General features: G+C 46.9%; 1 protein-coding gene across 1 annotated transcript in view; it reads right to left on the reverse strand.

Moving 5' to 3' along the window:
* DEPTOR (DEP domain containing MTOR interacting protein) overlaps nt 1–16554 on the reverse strand; it is a 156503-nt gene that overhangs the window by 72081 nt on the left and 67868 nt on the right. Inside the window, exon 4 of the mRNA XM_055432600.2 lies at nt 7772–7950. Coding sequence (XP_055288575.2) covers nt 7772–7950 — 179 coding nt within the window. The remainder of the gene's footprint in view (nt 1–7771; nt 7951–16554) is intronic.

Genomic DNA, 16554 nt, shown 5'->3' on the forward strand with positions numbered 1-16554 from the left:
CCTGCACCGCTGGGTCCCAGCAACTGGACCCCCAAGGTCAGCTTTGCTTCTTCTCCAGGCGGTCCGGGCTTTTCGGTGTTTTGACCATCAGCAAGCTCTGCCACGTATCTGAAGCAAATGATGACTGAGCCTGCTTACAGTATTCAAGGAACTCTACCTGGTATGAGCACCCAACACCGTGCACATCCTCAGAAGGGGTCACTGCTGGATTCATTCAGTGCATGTTTTGCTGAGTAGCTAATATAGAAATGCCGAGCCGTGCGCGGGGATACAGAGGCAGGAAGACAGATCCTCTGACCTCAGAGCTCCTGCATTCCAGCTAAGAGGAAAGCAAGACGAAGATGCCGGGTACCAACCGTAATGGAAAAACCTTCGCTCTGTCGGTGGCAGGAGTCACCAAAAGCAAAAGTAAGAGAGTGAGTAGGAGAGTCTTGACGCAGGAAAGGCAGGCAGGCGAGGACGGGGCCACTGACGAAGGCGCTTGCTTGTCCAGACTTCAGCCCGCTCCTCCGCGCCCTCCTTCCAGCCGGCCCTCAACCTGGGCTCCTATCCCTACTTCCAAAACAAATTTTTTTCTTTTTGTGGAAGAGTGCCCTCCCCCACGTGGTGAGTCTGTCAGTCAAAGGGTCCTGATCACCCAGGATCAAGAGGGGGGCATGCTAAGGCTAGCCCAGCCTTAGCAAAGAATCCTGCCATCCCCCAAACACTGATACCTGATCACTCCTGTTATTTTGAGTTGATCCTCCTCCACCTTTGATGTCCATGTCCCTGGCCTTGACCCTTGGCGCCTCCCATATAATTTCCCATCTGCTCGTCCCCCTGCCCTGCTCCGAGGCTGTAAATCCCCACTTGCTCTTGCTGTCCTTGGATGGGAGCCGTCTCCCTCCCCCCGCTGCAATGCTCCTATTGCAACGGTCTTAAATAAAACCCTCCTGACAGCTTAAACAAGCGTCCCTGAAACATCACGCGGCCTTGGGCAAGCTGCAGCCTTGTCTTCAGCCTCCTCAGTCACCAGCGCCCTTCTCCTTCTCCCCTTTCTTCTGTCTTTGATGCTTCCTTCCCCCCCCCACCCCTCTTTCCTTTTGGCCAGAACATTCTAGGCTGGGCTGAACTCATCAGTGTTCTGAATCACTGAGAAGATGGGGTTAATTCCTGTCTGGATCTGGCAGCTAGCTTCCTTTGCAGAAAACCCCAAGTTCTTTCTTCATGGCTCCCAGGGAGAATGTCTCACTTACTGTTTTCCACTGGGGAATGGGATCACCAAAACTACCCTCAAGCAGCTGGGAGGATTAAAAATATAATACATGGAAAACTGCTTTGCACATTGCACAATGTTATATAAATATATTTTTCAGACAGTAGACAAAGAAAGGGGGATTGATGAAGTGTTGAACTTGTTAAAGTGCTCTGACTAAAACTTTAAGAGGAAATTATGTGCTTGGACACAGTCGTGGTAGCCTGATTATCCAGGGTCAGCTGCTGCAGCTGTGAGCAATTTACCCACGTGACTCTCTGCTGTCTACCATCCTCCATGCAAGGACAAGATAGCTGGAAAGCAGCTCAAGCAGTTCAGGGAGGTATTTATGGGAGTAGAAAACGTGTTCTTCACGTTTGCAAAGGTCACACAAAAATCTCAAGGCACTTGGCCATTGTGTGCAAAAAGGGAATCGTGTACTATTTTATGAGCTAACAATGATGACAGCTGCAATATCTGACAGGCTGTGTGAGCTGATGCAATAAAACTTGAGAATTTTTTTCCTCCTCTAGTGAATCTTATAACTGGCACCCAGTCTTCTTTAGTGATTAAGAGCCAGATTACTTTGATGTGAATATTGAGTCTACCATTTTCCTAGCTCTTGTCTTCAGCAAGTAACTTAACCTCATTTTAAAAATGAGAATTACCATGATAACTAACTCATAGAATTATTTAAAGGGGCAGATGAGTAAATGAAGACAGTGCGTGGAACAGTGTCTGGCATATAGAAGGGACTCCGTGCATTTTAACAGTTATTTACAAATGATCAGATCAAGCACAGTAGCTTGCATTTGAGGGCCATGACAGGTAGACTCTGCTAAAAGCTTTTGGCCACCACTGTTGTTTAATTCTCCCAGCAGCTCTGTGCAGGAGAGGGTTACTGTAGCAGCCCTGGACAGAAAGGCCTGCTTGTGGGGCTGGTCCACGGCTGGCTTCTGGGAACTTGACTTTTGGAAGGTTCCCTGAGTGACCATCTGATAAGGCAACTTTGTTTACCTGGGGCACTGAATTCTGCTGTGCCAGCCTGACTAGGTTGTTTGCACAAACACTGTGACTGATGGAGAACACGTGCTTCCCTGCTGAGAGTCTGGAAGGCTCGCAGGCGGGTGCCCAGGCAGGCAAAGTCTATGCCCCTGTGAGCAGCCACTGAGAAAACCTTGCCCTCTGAGTTTCAAGCGGGTTTCCCCGGGCAGAGACGTCCTGCGCATGCTACTGCACATCCCTGCTAAAGGCAGGAGTCAGTTCCTTGGGAGGCAGAACAGAGGCCGCTGCCCCTGGATTTCTCCAGACAACACCCAGGACATCTTCTCTCCTTGCTAATCCTTCTCTGCATCATTGCACCACAAAAAATCTGAGCCAGAAGTCCAGTCATATGTTGAGTCTTTCTAGTACATGTGGGTAGTCCTAGAATTTCAAAAAACAAACCCCAAAACTCCAGCCAACCAACCAAGCAAAACTCTCAAAGGTATACAACGTGACTCCAGTTTCATACACTTCACAGCCTGAGGACTGGAAGAGCTGAGATGCAGACAAGCCCACACAGTAGGTGAAGGAGCTGTAAATCCTGCCTGTTCTCTCCAAACCCCACGTTCACTCCACAGTGTCAGCCAGCCACACCCACTGCCGTACATCCAGGTGTTGTTCAGTCGCTCAGTCGTGTCCGACTCTCTGCAACCCCATGGACTGCAGCACGCCAGGCCTCCCTGTCCATCACCAACTCCCGGAGTTCACTCAAACTCATGTCCATCGAGTCGGTGATGCCATCCAGCCACCTCATCCTCTGTCGTCCCCGTCTCCTCCTGCCTTCAGTCCATACATCCTGGACCAAGGAAAACTCCTTTCTAAGGCACAATGATTAGTAGCTATTGGTTAGCTATGCAATCTTGGAAAAATATCTTAAAGCTTTGAATTCTAGATTTCTTCACTGTCAAACTATAATAATAATAATAGTAATACTAATGTCATAGAATTGCTGTGAGGGTTTAATGAGATTATATATACAATATATGCCAAATACGTGAAGCATGTAAATATTAAATACACAATGTATTTATACATTAAAATTTATAAAGTGGTTAGTCCAGTGCCTGGTACGTGGTAAACCTCAATAAATGAAAAATCTAGATAAATAGGTGCATACTAATCAACATTCATACAGGTGTATAATTACATACATGTGGACATGCAGGAGTATTTATATATACACATATTCATATACATTTTCATGCAAGTTCATTACTCAGCTGACAAATTCTGTCTTGACTATAGAGCACCATTCATAAATGAAGCTGATCAGGATTTCATAAGTGGGCCTGATTTTTACACGTACTGGTTTTAAGCTAGGGAACCACTTTTATCCAGAAATCTTTTGCTCAAAGCCTAAAGGCTGACTTTCTTTAATGTTTAACCAGCGAAACTAATTATTAGCTGAACAATTCAGAGCTTTGCTTAAAACACTCACTGGTATATCATTAACTCTAACATATACGTGGTTGTCAAATTTTCATAATTCAAAGTTAGAATCTGTGATCTAGAAATGAATTGCTGGGCTGAGAAATGGGAACTCCCTTGGAAACTCTGACTGCTCTATAAAGAGATATTCAATCCTCCTAAAACCATGGAAAACAAATCAATAATACCCTATTTTATCCTTTATGTCACAACACTGCAGCATTTGCGTTCAAAGCATTACAGAATTACACTGTAATTGAGGTGTAATTACTTACTCTTTGGAAATCACTTGGAAACAATTTGTGGCATCCTCTGTCTTCTTTCTGAAGTCGGGGTGTATAGCATCAGTCAGTAAATGGCAGCATAAAAAGCTGATTTTCTCTAGAATTTGCTATCACCAAGTTTTGTCTGGAGCAAAACTGACAATACTAACTCCAACCCAAATGGCATTTTTTACCAATGGAAGGTCCCGGTCACACCAATCAATTCTGAGTTCATGCATACTAGCAATAATACTCACTTGGACGTTACTGCCTAAGTGGCCTCAGAAAAATAACTTAACCTACAGATGCTTTGGCTTCCTTATCTGTTAAATGGAGATAGTAAAACTACCTGCCCAACAGTTAATGATACTAATTTGTTCACTTAAAAATGTGTTAAGAGGGTTGACCTCACCTTAGTTGTTCTTCCTGTAATAAGATACATTTAGCAACAACAACATGGCTTCCCAGGTGGCTCAGTGGTAAAGAACCTGCCTGCCAATGCAGGAGATACAGAAGACATGGGTTTGACCCCTGAGTCAGGAAGATCCCTTGGAGGAGGGAATGACAACCTACTCCAGTGTTCTTGCCTGGAAAACCCCATGGACAGAGGAGCCTGGCAGGCCCCGGTCCATGGGGTCACAAAGAGGTGGACACGACTGAGCACAAGCAAGAACAGCAGCTACTGGGCTGGCCAAGATGTTCCTTTGGGTTTGACCCCACGACGTAATGAGGAACCCCGAAGAACTTTTGGGCCAACGCTATAGAACTTCTGCCTCAGGAGTTCCCCGGGTTGGGAAGATCCCCTGCAGAAGGGAAAGGCTACCCACTCCAGTATTCTGGCCTGGAGAATTCCATGGAGTTGCAAAGAGTCAGACATGACTGAGAGACTTTTAGGGGGCACAGGTTCAATCCCTGGTAGGGGAACTAAGATCCCACATGCCATTTAACATGGAAAAAAAAAAAATATATATATATATATCTGCCTCCAAAAGTTTAAGAGGTTTCAAAGTTAATGTGAAAAATCACCAGAAAAGTGTCTGGCACACGATATAAATTAAACAAAATATATCGTACATCTTCGATTGCTCTCTAATTGCTTCTATATCCATTTTCTAACCCCTACGAGACTATAAGCTGTTTAAGGCCAGGGATCACGCTGGCATTTTACAATTCTATTCACCTTTCAAACCTCAACCAATACCCCGTCGCAGACACATTAGACCATCCACAAACAGTTGTCAGGGCAACTGTGGCAACCTCAGAAAGAAGACACCCCCACACCGCCGAGAGGCTTGAGTGCCCTTCAAACTAACGCTTCCAGGTCAGCGGTTTCCAAAGTATTTGAACCCAACGCACAGTAACAGTTTTTCTGTTACCAGTCACTGCACACACGACCACGGCCATATGTTTATACAGTGTGTTTCTAACTGAAATAAACGCTTTGCCAAGCAACCCTTGACATTACTGTATAAAATGTGCTCTGAAATGATGTAGTCTAGTGAAATCCAATCCACTGCACCTCAGACTTTTAAAGTGCGTTTGAATCATTTGAGGTTATGCTAAAATGTAGAGCAGATTCCGTGGGACTTGGGTAGGACCAGAGATTCTGCATTTCTGCCACGTTCCCGGTGACCCTGAGGATCCATGGACCATACCTTGAACAATATTATGAGAGTTCAATCTAGTCTATTGAAAAAAAAATTTTGTTTTTAGTGGTTCTTTTTTAACAAAATTTTATTCAAGTACAGTTGATTTACAATGTTTTATTAATTTCTGCCATACAGTGAAGTGACTTAGTTGTCCATATATTCTTTTTCATTATGGTTTATCACAGGATAATAAATATAGTTCTCTGTGCTAAAATTTTTCTTAATATTTTAATTTAAATATTTTAATCCGCTGAAGTGAAAGTTGCTCAGTCATGTCCAACTGTTTTTGAACCCATGAACTATACAGTTCATGGAGTTCTCCAGGCCACAACACTGGAGTGGGTAGCCTTTCCCTTTTCCAGGGGATCTTCCTAACCCAGGGATCGAACTCAGGTCTCCTGCATTGCAGGCAGATTCTTTACCAACTGAGCTATCAGGGAAGCCCTTTTAAATCCACTAAAGGGTTATAATCTGCAGTTTGTAAAACACTGCTCCAAATAATTTCAAACGTTTCTTTCATCTCTATTTCACTGTTTTCTCCCTAACCCTGGGACAGAATTTCTAGGCCTGTGTAGAAGTGTGGGGAGGGCAGTTCACAGCAAGAATGATTCAGGTATTACCTTTCCTACTGACCCCTCGGCCAAAACGCTTATCTAGCTCCAGTCCTTTGTTCACTGTTCCAAGCCTACAACCATGCAGCTGTATTAATAAACTGATTGAAGGACTTCCCTTGTGGTCCAGGGGTGAAGGATTGCCTTGCAGTGCAGGGGACACAGGTGCAATCCCTGGGAAGGGAACCAAGTTCCCACAAGCCGCAGAGCAATGAAGCCCACATGCTCTGGAGCCGAGGGCCACAACTAGAGAGTCCGTGCACCGCAACGAAGGATCCCACAGGCCACAGCTAAGACTGACCCAGCCAAACCAATGAACAAATAAATGAAATATTTCACAAAGGAAATGAACTGACTGAGTACTTACTAAGAGTACAGCACTGAACCAAGCACTTTATATCTGCCTTGCTCACTCCCACAAGCACCTATGCAAGCGCGCCCATTTTACAGATGCGAGAAGGTAAGTAGCTGGTAACTGGCGGCGCTGGGATTCCAGAGTCTGTGTTCCCGTGGGGGCCAGCCTCATGAGAACTGAGGGGGCTCAGTGATCCCTGCGTCTGGCAGTCACACCCTTACACGTCCTCTCTCATACAGAACGGGACTGACCTGCCAACCAACAGAGCGGTGAAGAAATGACCGTGTGTGACTCCAAGGCTCTGCTAAAGCCATGGTGGCTTCTGTCTCACATTCTCTTGGATCACGCCCTTTGGAAGAGGCATGAATGCCATGTCGTGAGAATTCTCAAGCAGCTTTCTGAAGAAGTCTGCAGAGCAATGGGCAGACACTTCCTGCCAACAGCCAGCACCGACTTGGTGCACAGGGAAGCTAGCCGCTGTGAAGGAGATCCTCTGGATTGTCAGGGCTCCTGAGGACTGCCACCCTGGACAGCGTCTCGACTCCAGCCTCATACGAAACCGGCAAGCCAAACCACCCGCTATGCCTCTCCAGACTGTCCACCCACAGGAAGTGTCCCAGACAATAAACACTCACTATTATTTTACAGCATTAAGTTTTAGAGCAACTCCTTACGCCGCAATAGGTAAGTAATACGATTCTTCAACAATATGCTACGAATACATTGCATTATTATGATTCAGCCCTTAAAAAAGGCGGGGGGAAACCTGATGAAGGCCTTTGGGATGCTTCTTCAGCGTGGCAGCTTGAACCACGGTTCAGCAAATCTTCATTCTTCCATTGCAGCTAACTTTGTGAGGGCCATCTACTTCCCATCCAGACTTGACCAGATGACCTGTCGGATGTGAACCTGTGACATTCAATTTCACCCAAGCAGAAATTTTTGGAGACACTGCAAGAACCTGCCTGCCTGCTCGAGCTTCTGGCCTCACCCATCAAAACAATATATTCCAAAAGAAAAAAAAAAACCCACAATATATTCCAGAGAGTGGATGCTCCTTTGGTCTGAGTCCCAGAATGAGAAGGCATGAAACGTGAACTTGACCCCCGGCTTAGAGGCGAGCTGGGCTGAGCGCAGGCCCCAGCACAGCTGCTCAGGGAGCCGTGCGGGGGACGGGCGCGCCTCACCGTGCTGTATGATGCCGTGCTCCAGCAGCCGCCGGCAGAGCTGCTCCGCCTCCTCCCGCGCCGCGGCCTCGCCCTCCTGCACCAGCCAGTCCAGGAACTCGGACGCCACGAAGGTGCGCTCGTACTTGACGCCCTCCTCCTCCCGGGGCTGCAGGAGCGTGCTCTCGGGGCTCATCAACCTGGCGGGGCAGAGGAAAGGAAGTGAGGTCGCCTGCGCGCGCCAGGGGCGGGCGGGGAGAGAGGCGGGAGGCGGCACAAACCACCGCGTGCCAAAGCAAGAAGCGACGCGGAGCTGCGGTCCTGCGCGGGAACGTGGACAACATTTTATAACTACTTTACCTGCAGTATGAAAGTGAAAGTGTCAGTCGCTCAGCCGTGTCCGGGCCTCTGCGGCCCCACGGACTGTAGCCCAGCAGGCTCCTCTGTCCATGGGATTCTCCAGGCAAGAATACTGGAGTGGGTTGCTATTTCCTTCTTCAGCAGATCTTTCCGATGCAGGGACTAAATCTGCTGTGTCTCCTGCACAGCAGGTGGATTTTTTACTGGCTGAGCCACCAACAGAGAATAATCTATGAAAATTTGCAATCACTATGGTGTATACCCAAAACTAATATACTATTGTAAATCAACTGCACTTCAGTTTTAAAAAAGAAAAAGAAACCTACACAAAAGGAAAATCACTCAGCTGAAATCCCACATCCCAGGCCTCCGTGAATCATCACAGCGAGGCTCTCAGACAGACAGACGTGGGTGCCGTGTGCTGCCCCAAACGCAACGTCAAGACAAGGAGCTGCTCTGAAGGGAACAAGGGGCATCTTTTCCTGGTGACTAGTAAGAACACAAACTGCAACCCAAAACTCTAGCTTTGGCAGACTGCAGTCAATGTGTGTGTGTGGTCAGCTGCTCAGCCATGTCTGACTCTTTGTGACCCCACAGACTATAGCCCGCCAGGCTGCTCTGTCCATGGAATTTTCCAGGCAAGAATACTGGGTGGCTTGCCATGTCCTTCTCCAGGGGAACCTCCTGACCCGGGGACTGAATCCACATCTCTTGAGTCTCCAGTGGTGGCTGGTGAATTCTTCATCTCTTTGCTACCTGGGAAGCTCGGTATTCAATTCAGCCTTCTGGAAAGGGAGTTCCTAACCAAACTGCACCCTTTCTAACAAAGTCTCCTATTTCTTTCCTAAAGGCTTGATTCCTTTTCCCAAATCATTGGATTACTTGCTATGGACTTAATGCTTGTCTCTTTCCAAAATTCATATATATTGAAACACTAAAGACAAATGTGGTGCAATTTAGAGATGGGGATTTGGGGAAGTGTTTATTTCATGAATGGGGAGCTCTGTTAGGGAGGAAGAAATTTTCCTGTACCCTTGTAGGTTCTTCTGGCTGGTCTATGAATTAAACTGACATGAGACAGATCAACAGGACAAAGTTATACAAAAGTTAAATAACACGTACAGGGGGAGAGACACAGGGAAGCTAACTCACCAAGACGGGCAAAGCCCTGACCTTAAACACCACCAAAGTCAAAAGAGGATGTTGGGGGTAGTGGTTCAGGACTGAAAAGAAGAAGACAGAGATTCAGACGAAGACAAAAAAGCAATGTTTGGTAAACAAATGTTTGCTGTGGCATGCAGAGACACAGAGCGGAGTCTGAACAAACAGACTTCCTTAGGTGCATCCCTGTCTGTGCATGGAGCTCAGACTGGAGTTATCTACGCTGATCACTCCTTTCCTGCAACAAGTCCTCCGTCTACATTTTTTGTAGGTCAAAGGTCAAATTTTCCTCTGGAGTCCTTCTGGGCTTTGATTGTTTTTAGCTCAAAATAATCCACGTGCCAAAGAGATATTTTGGGGTGGCAAAATGTGTTCCCCTACAGGCCCCTGCTGCGATTACTGTTTCTACAAGAAGGGACTGCTCTTCTTCCTCTCTGTGAGGTCACAGTGAAACGACCTCTGCACACTGAGGTGTCTTAGCACATGCCAGGTTGGCCAGCACTTTGGCCTTGAACTCCCCAGGCTCCCGACAGTGAAGAACGGTGTTTATTATTTAAGCCATCCAGTCTAGAGTGTTTTTCGCTAAAGCAGGCTGAACTGAGGCAGTGACCTGAGTTACTCCTTTAGGGCCCCCTTGCCCGGCAGCACGGCTCACCCCCTGCCCAAGCTCTCCTCACACCCGGGTTCTATCTTTGTGCCACCTGCAGACAGCCCCCCGGGCACAGGCTTCACCCGCATCCACACGAGGGCGCCCTGTGAGTCCCTCCTCCGGCTGACTCTAACAGCATCAGAGGCTGTGAGCAGTGTCCCCTCAAAGGTCTGAGCCCCGGCAGGGAACCAGACTCCACAGGCCAGAAATGATATGTGAGGCAGCCACAGGAGTGAACAGTTTTAAAAATTAAAAAATAGTAAAAATTCACATCTGATGATGTCCTGACCCTGCGGAAGATACGATGCCACAGCTTCTCACTGATTTAGGGTAGAGACCGAAACCCTTTCTATGGCCTATAATGCATGCAGGACCCTGACCCGCCCCTGTGGGACAGTCTCACCTGTGGCCCAGCATCCAGAGGGGCTGGCCTTCTTTCAGTTCAGACATTCCGCTGTTGTTCAGTCATTAAGTCGTATCCAACTCTTCGTGACCCCATGGACCGCAGCACGTCAGGCCTCCCTGCCCATCACCATCTCCCGGAGCCGACTCAGACTCATGTCCATCGAGTTGGGGATGCCATCCAACCATCTCGTCCTCTGTCACCCCTTCTCCTCCCACATTCAGTCTTTCTCAGCATCAGGGTCTTTTCCAATGAGTTGGCTCTTTGCATCAGGTGGCCAAAGTATCCCCGTTTACCACAGGGCCTTTGAGCACACCATTCCCAAAGCCGGACACTCTTCCCCACTTCACTCCACTGTTACTCTGCTCCTCAAGGGCTCCCTCCACAGTCTGTGTGATTATCAGATTACAGAGTACTTTCCTTTCTCAACTAAAACCTCCAACAGGAGACAGTCCACATGTGTCCATGAAACCTTGTTCAATGAAAAACAGAACCTCATAAAATGCCACCATCACTGTGTTATCCTCCTTTGAAACCTTTCCTGGTGAGTTCTTGTCTTCTACTTGAAAGCTTGTTTCTGTCTCTGAAACAGCTCAGCTCAGTCGGTCAGGTGATGGGCATCAGCTCTCTGCATCAGGTGGCCAAAGTACTGCAGTTTCAGCTTCAGCATCAGTCCCTCCAATGAACACCCAGGACTGATCTCCTTTAGGAGGGACTGGTTGGATCTCCTTGCAGTCCAAGGGACTCTCAAGAGTCCTCTCCAGCACCACAGTTCAAAAGCATCAATTCTTTGGCGCTCAGCCTTCTTTATAGTCCAACTCTCACATCCATACGTGACCACGGGAAAAACCACAGCCTTGACCAGACGGACCTTGGTTGGCTTTTTAACATGCTGTCTAGGTTGGTCATAGCTTTCCTTCCAAGGAGCACGCGTCTTTTAATTTCATGGCTGCAATCAGCATCTGCAGTGATTTTGGAGCTCAAGAAAACAAAGTTTCTCACTGTTTCCATTATTTCCCCATCTACTTGCCATGATCTTAGTTTTCTAAATGTTGAGTTTTAAGCCAACCTTTTCACTCTGCTTTTTCACGTTCATCAAGAGGCTGTTTAGTTCCTCTTCGCTTTCTGCCATAAGGGTGGTGTCATCTGCGTATCTGAGGTTATTGTTACTTCTCCCAGCAATCTTGATTCCAGCTTGTGCTTCATCCAGCCTGGCATTTCACATGATGTACTCTGCATATAAGTTAAATAAGCAGGTTGACAATTACAGCCTTGACATACTCCTTTCCCAATTTGGAAACAGTCCATTGTTCCATGTCCAGTTCTAACTGTTGCTTCCTGACCTGCATTCAGGTTTCTCAGGAGGCAGGTCAGGTGGTCTGGTATGCCCATCTCTTGAAGAATTCTCCACAGCTTGTTGTGATCCACACAAAGACTTTGGCGTAGTCAATAAAGCAGAAATAGATGTTTTTCTGGAACTCTCTTGCTTTTTCGATGATCCAGTGGATGTTGGCAATTTGATCTCTGATTCCTCTGCCTTTTCTAAATCTAGCTTGAACATCTGGAAGTTCATGGTTCACATACTGTTGAAGTCTGGCTCAGAGAATTTTGAGCATTACTTTACTAGCGTGTGAGATGAGTACAATTGTGTGGTAGTTTGAGCATTCTTTGGCATTGCCTTTCTTTGGGATTGGAATGAAGACTGACCTTTTCCAGTCCTGTGGCCACTGCTGAGTTTTCCAAATTTGCTGGCATATTGAGTGCAGCACTTTCACAGCATCATCTTTCAGGATTTGAAATAACTCAACTGGTATTCTGTCACCTCCACTAGCTTTGTTTATAGTGATGCTTTCTAAGGTCCACTTGACTTTGCATTCCAGGATGTCTGGCTCTAGGTGAGTGATCACACCATCGTGGTTATCTGGGTCATGAAGATCTTTTTTGTACAGTTCTTCTGTGTATTCTTGCCTCCTCTTCTTAATATCTTCTGTTTCCGTTAGGTCCATACCATTTCTGTCCTTTATTGTGCCCACCTTTCCATGAAATGTTCCCTTAGAATCTCTAATTTTCTTGAAGAGATCTCTAGTCTTTCCCGTTCTATTATTTTCCTCTATTTCTTTGCACTGATCACTGAGGAAGGCTTTCTTATCTCTCCTTGCTATTCTTTGGAACTCTGCATTCAAGTGGGTATATCTTTCCTTTTCTCTTTTGACTTTAGCTTCTCGTCTTTTCTCAGCTATTTGTAAGGCCCCCTCAGACAACCATTTTGCCTTTCTGCATTTCTTTCTCCTGGGGATGGTCTTGATCTCTGCCTCCTGTACAATGTCACGAACTTCTGTCCATAGTTCTTCAGGCACTCTGTCTATCAGATCTAATCCCTTGAATCTGTCACTTCCACTATAAAATCTTCTCAAACTAACAATGATATATGACACAAAATGCATCATTTCACTCTAGAGCAGAAGAAATCTTAGCAATCACTGTAAGACGATTCCCTCCTCATCCGTGAGAAGAATGTGATTCTCATCGGAACGAGAAACTCTGAACGACAGCAGCCCCTGCTCACGGTCGTGCAGACAAGCACCTTATCGGCGTTTGTGAACCGTGCCATTCGCGGGCAACGGAACCTGTGCACCTGGCTGTACACGCATACGACGCCCACGTTCAAAGCTTTCAGACTGAGAGCCCAGTCCTGCTGTGACAAGAATACAGGGCCAGGAATCTGCAGATGTAAGTGCACTCAGAATGGGTCACGTGGTAACTGTGAGATGAAAAGCAGGTCACTTTTTTCGTTTTCTAATCTTCCTTTCTCTCGAGAGTATAATGACAGCTTCACCAAGCTGTTGTGGGAACCACACGTGAGTGTGAGTAAAACAACCTCATGACACAAAAGACAACGTCTGCACAAAGCGTCACGCTCAGCCAGGCGCGGTGCCTGCCTCAGGGCACGGGGAATGAGCACCGACAGCTCTGGGGACACCTCTGAGTCATCTCCTCTCTTCCCAGAACCTTCAGAGTTCTCCTGGAAGCCATGAAAGGGCCACAGCTTTGGGAAGTAAGAGAACTGGGCCTCAGACACAGCTCTGCCACAAACTCATGACATGGTTTTCTTTTTTTACTGCACCAATGTCCCCAAACTCATAATAAATGAGGAAAATAATACATGCGCTATTGTCTTCACTGGATTGCTGTCATTAAAAATCTCTGTTAAAAAAAAGCTCTAAGTACACAGTGTATGCTTTTATATTTAAGAGCTCAGTTCAGTCACTCAGTCGTGTCTGATTCCTTCGCGACCCCATGGACTGCAGCACGCCAGGCCTCCCTGTCCATCACCAACTCTCAGAGTCTACCCAAACTCATGTCTGTTGAGTCGGTGATGCCATCCAACCATCTCATCCTCTGTCATCTCCTTCTCCTCCTGCCCTCAGTCTTTCCCAGCATCAGGGTCTTTTCAAATGAGTCAGCTCTTCGCATCAGGTGGCCAAAGTATTGGAGTTTCAGCTTCAACATCAGTCCTTCCAATGAATATTCAGGACTGATCTCCTTTAGGATGGACTGCTTGGATCTCCTTGCAGTCCAAGGGACTCTCAAGAGTCTCCTCCAACACCACAGTCCAAAAGTATCAATTCTTCAGCACTCAGCTTTCTTTACAGTCCTACTCTCACATCCACACATGACCACTGGACACACCATAGCCTTGACTAGATACACTTTTGTCAGCAAAGCAATGTCTGCTTTTTAATGTGCTGTAAGAGATACCATACTGGATCTTAGCCAAAAGGCGATGAAGCAATTAAGGGTATTTATAGAATCTGTTGGGCCTCCCTGGTGGTGCTAGTGGTAAACAACCCGCCCGCCAACGCTAGAGACATAACAGACCTGGGTTCAATCCCTGGGTTGGGAAGATCCCTGGGAGGAAGGCATGGCAACACACTCTAGTACTCTCGCCTGGAGAATGCCAAGGGCAGAGGAGCCTGGAAGGCTACGGTCCATAGGGTCACAAAGATTGCAACACGACTGAAGCAACTTGGCACTCACACACACATAAAATGTATTAGCATATAACTGAACTCATTATAAACCTTATTTAGAACTCTTTTTTAAAAAAATTGTATTGGCAGAGATTAATTGGGGTTAATTTAGGATTAATACATACACTACTATATACACATAAGTAAACAGCAAGGACCTACTGTGCAGCACAGGGAACTACACCCAGTATCGTGGAACAGCCTATCCTGGTCAGGAAACTGAGAAGGAATATGTATGCAGGCATAAATGAGCCACTCTGTTGTTGACTTAAAACCAACATAACATTGCAAATTATCTTCAATAAAAATAAATGCAATGTTATGTTGGTTTTAAGTCAACAACAGAGTGACAATAAAAAATTTAATTTGCAGAAGAGAATATTATTTAGATATCTTCCCAAGTGAACCCTCTTCAGTATTTCAACCTAGCCTAGAAATAGCTACGAGGTTGCTTTCAGAGGGCTAGAGCTGCTGAGTACGTATGAGCTGTAAGAATCATCTTTAATACAATATTGGACTGGGTTCCCATGTCCTTCTCCAGGGAATCTTCCCCCTCCAGGGAATCTTCCCCACCCAGGGATCCAACTTGGCTCTTCTGCATTGCGGGAAGATTCGCTACCATCTGAGCCACCAGGGAATCCCATAATCATGACCAGCCCTTCTTAGAAGAAAGGCCAACTGCCACATACAATCAACCTGAAGACACTTCACAGGAGACGGCCACAACAGCTCCTCGCATGCTTCTCTCCAACGTGACTTCACCACTCCTCCCATCAAGAGGCTGAGTCTACTGCCCCTTCCCTTCAACCTGGGCTGCCTTTGTGAGCGGCACTAGAAGCAGCAGAAGCAGCGTTACTGTCTTCCAGGCAAGGCTTTCAGAGGCCGTGCAACGTGCACTTTCACCCCCTCGGAATACCACACTGAGGCTGCTGGGCAAGGAAGCAAGTGCAGCCCACTGGCAGTGGAGAGGCGACGTGGCCCGGGCAGCAGCCAGCATCTCTCTCAGACGTGAGAAGGAGGCCGCCCTGGGTATCCCAGCTCAGCTGAACCCCCCCAACAGTACAATGAGCTGGGGGGAACCAGCACAGGAATGGCCCTAAAACCCACAGAATCAGAAGAAATAACACATCATCTGTTGTTTTAAACTACTCAGTTTGAAGGTGATTCGTTTTGTAGGAATAGTTAACTAGAATATATTCATATCAATGTTGTTTAGTTGTTGCTTAGATGCTAAGTTGTGTCCGAGTCTTTTGCAACCCCAAACTGTTGCCTGCCAGGCTCCTCTGTCCATGGGATTTTCCAGGCAAGCATACGAGAGTGGGTTTCCATTTCCTTCTCCAGGGGATTTTGCCTACCCAGGGATCAAACCCACATTTCCTTCATTGCAGGCAGACTCTTTACCACTGAGCCACCTCCTATCAGGGGGTAACGGCAAACAAAATGTGAAAGCCACAAAGAGAGACATGTCACATCAGTTGGAAAGTAGTGAAAGGCAGTGAAGGGATCTCAGAAGGCCCTGGAGGTAAACTGCAGAGAGCTCAGCCATATGGAGTTAGACCTGGGAGCCCGCATCGGTAACGGGAATCTAGAAAACAAAACGCCGAAGTAAAGCACAGTGTTATTTCTTCCATTTCTTTGGCCCTCAAATGAGGTAGAGCAAAGAGAAGGAAAACTAGCTTCCTTGGTTCTGTGGGTTTTAGGGCCTTGGTTTCAGACTTTATTCCTCTAGGAAATCTCCCGTCCCACAGATCTGGACCGTGTGCCACTTTTAAGGGCTCCCTGCAGGGCCTCCTCAGATCCCTGCGGGCAAGACCAGCTCACTTAACTATGAGCTTTTTGAGACCAGGCTCCTTGCCTCTGGGTGGACAGCTGTTTTGTAGTATCACAGGTCCTAAGAAGTGTTTGCTGGATGAATCCATCAAACTAACTTCTCTGCATGCCCCTGCAACAGATCATTACCCAGGAGTATGTAAAAATCGGCCCCCTCAGACCTCCCTGACAGCCCAGGAACTGGACTCCATCCCTCTACTGAAGGGGGAGTGGGTTCGATCCCTGATTCAGGAACTGAAGGGGGGAAAAAAGCCACCCTTAGAATGACCCCATGTGGAGATGCAGTGAGTCAGAAGTTCCTTCCTGACCGACACTGTCCATTTAAGATACAGACACGGACTCCCAGCCTTCACCTGCCGTCCAACCACAC

The sequence above is a fragment of the Moschus berezovskii genome, chromosome 16, assembly GCF_049115385.1.
Source record: "Moschus berezovskii isolate FMDL1 chromosome 16, NW_MosBer_1.0, whole genome shotgun sequence".
In the NCBI taxonomy this organism is placed as follows: domain Eukaryota; kingdom Metazoa; phylum Chordata; class Mammalia; order Artiodactyla; family Moschidae; genus Moschus; species Moschus berezovskii.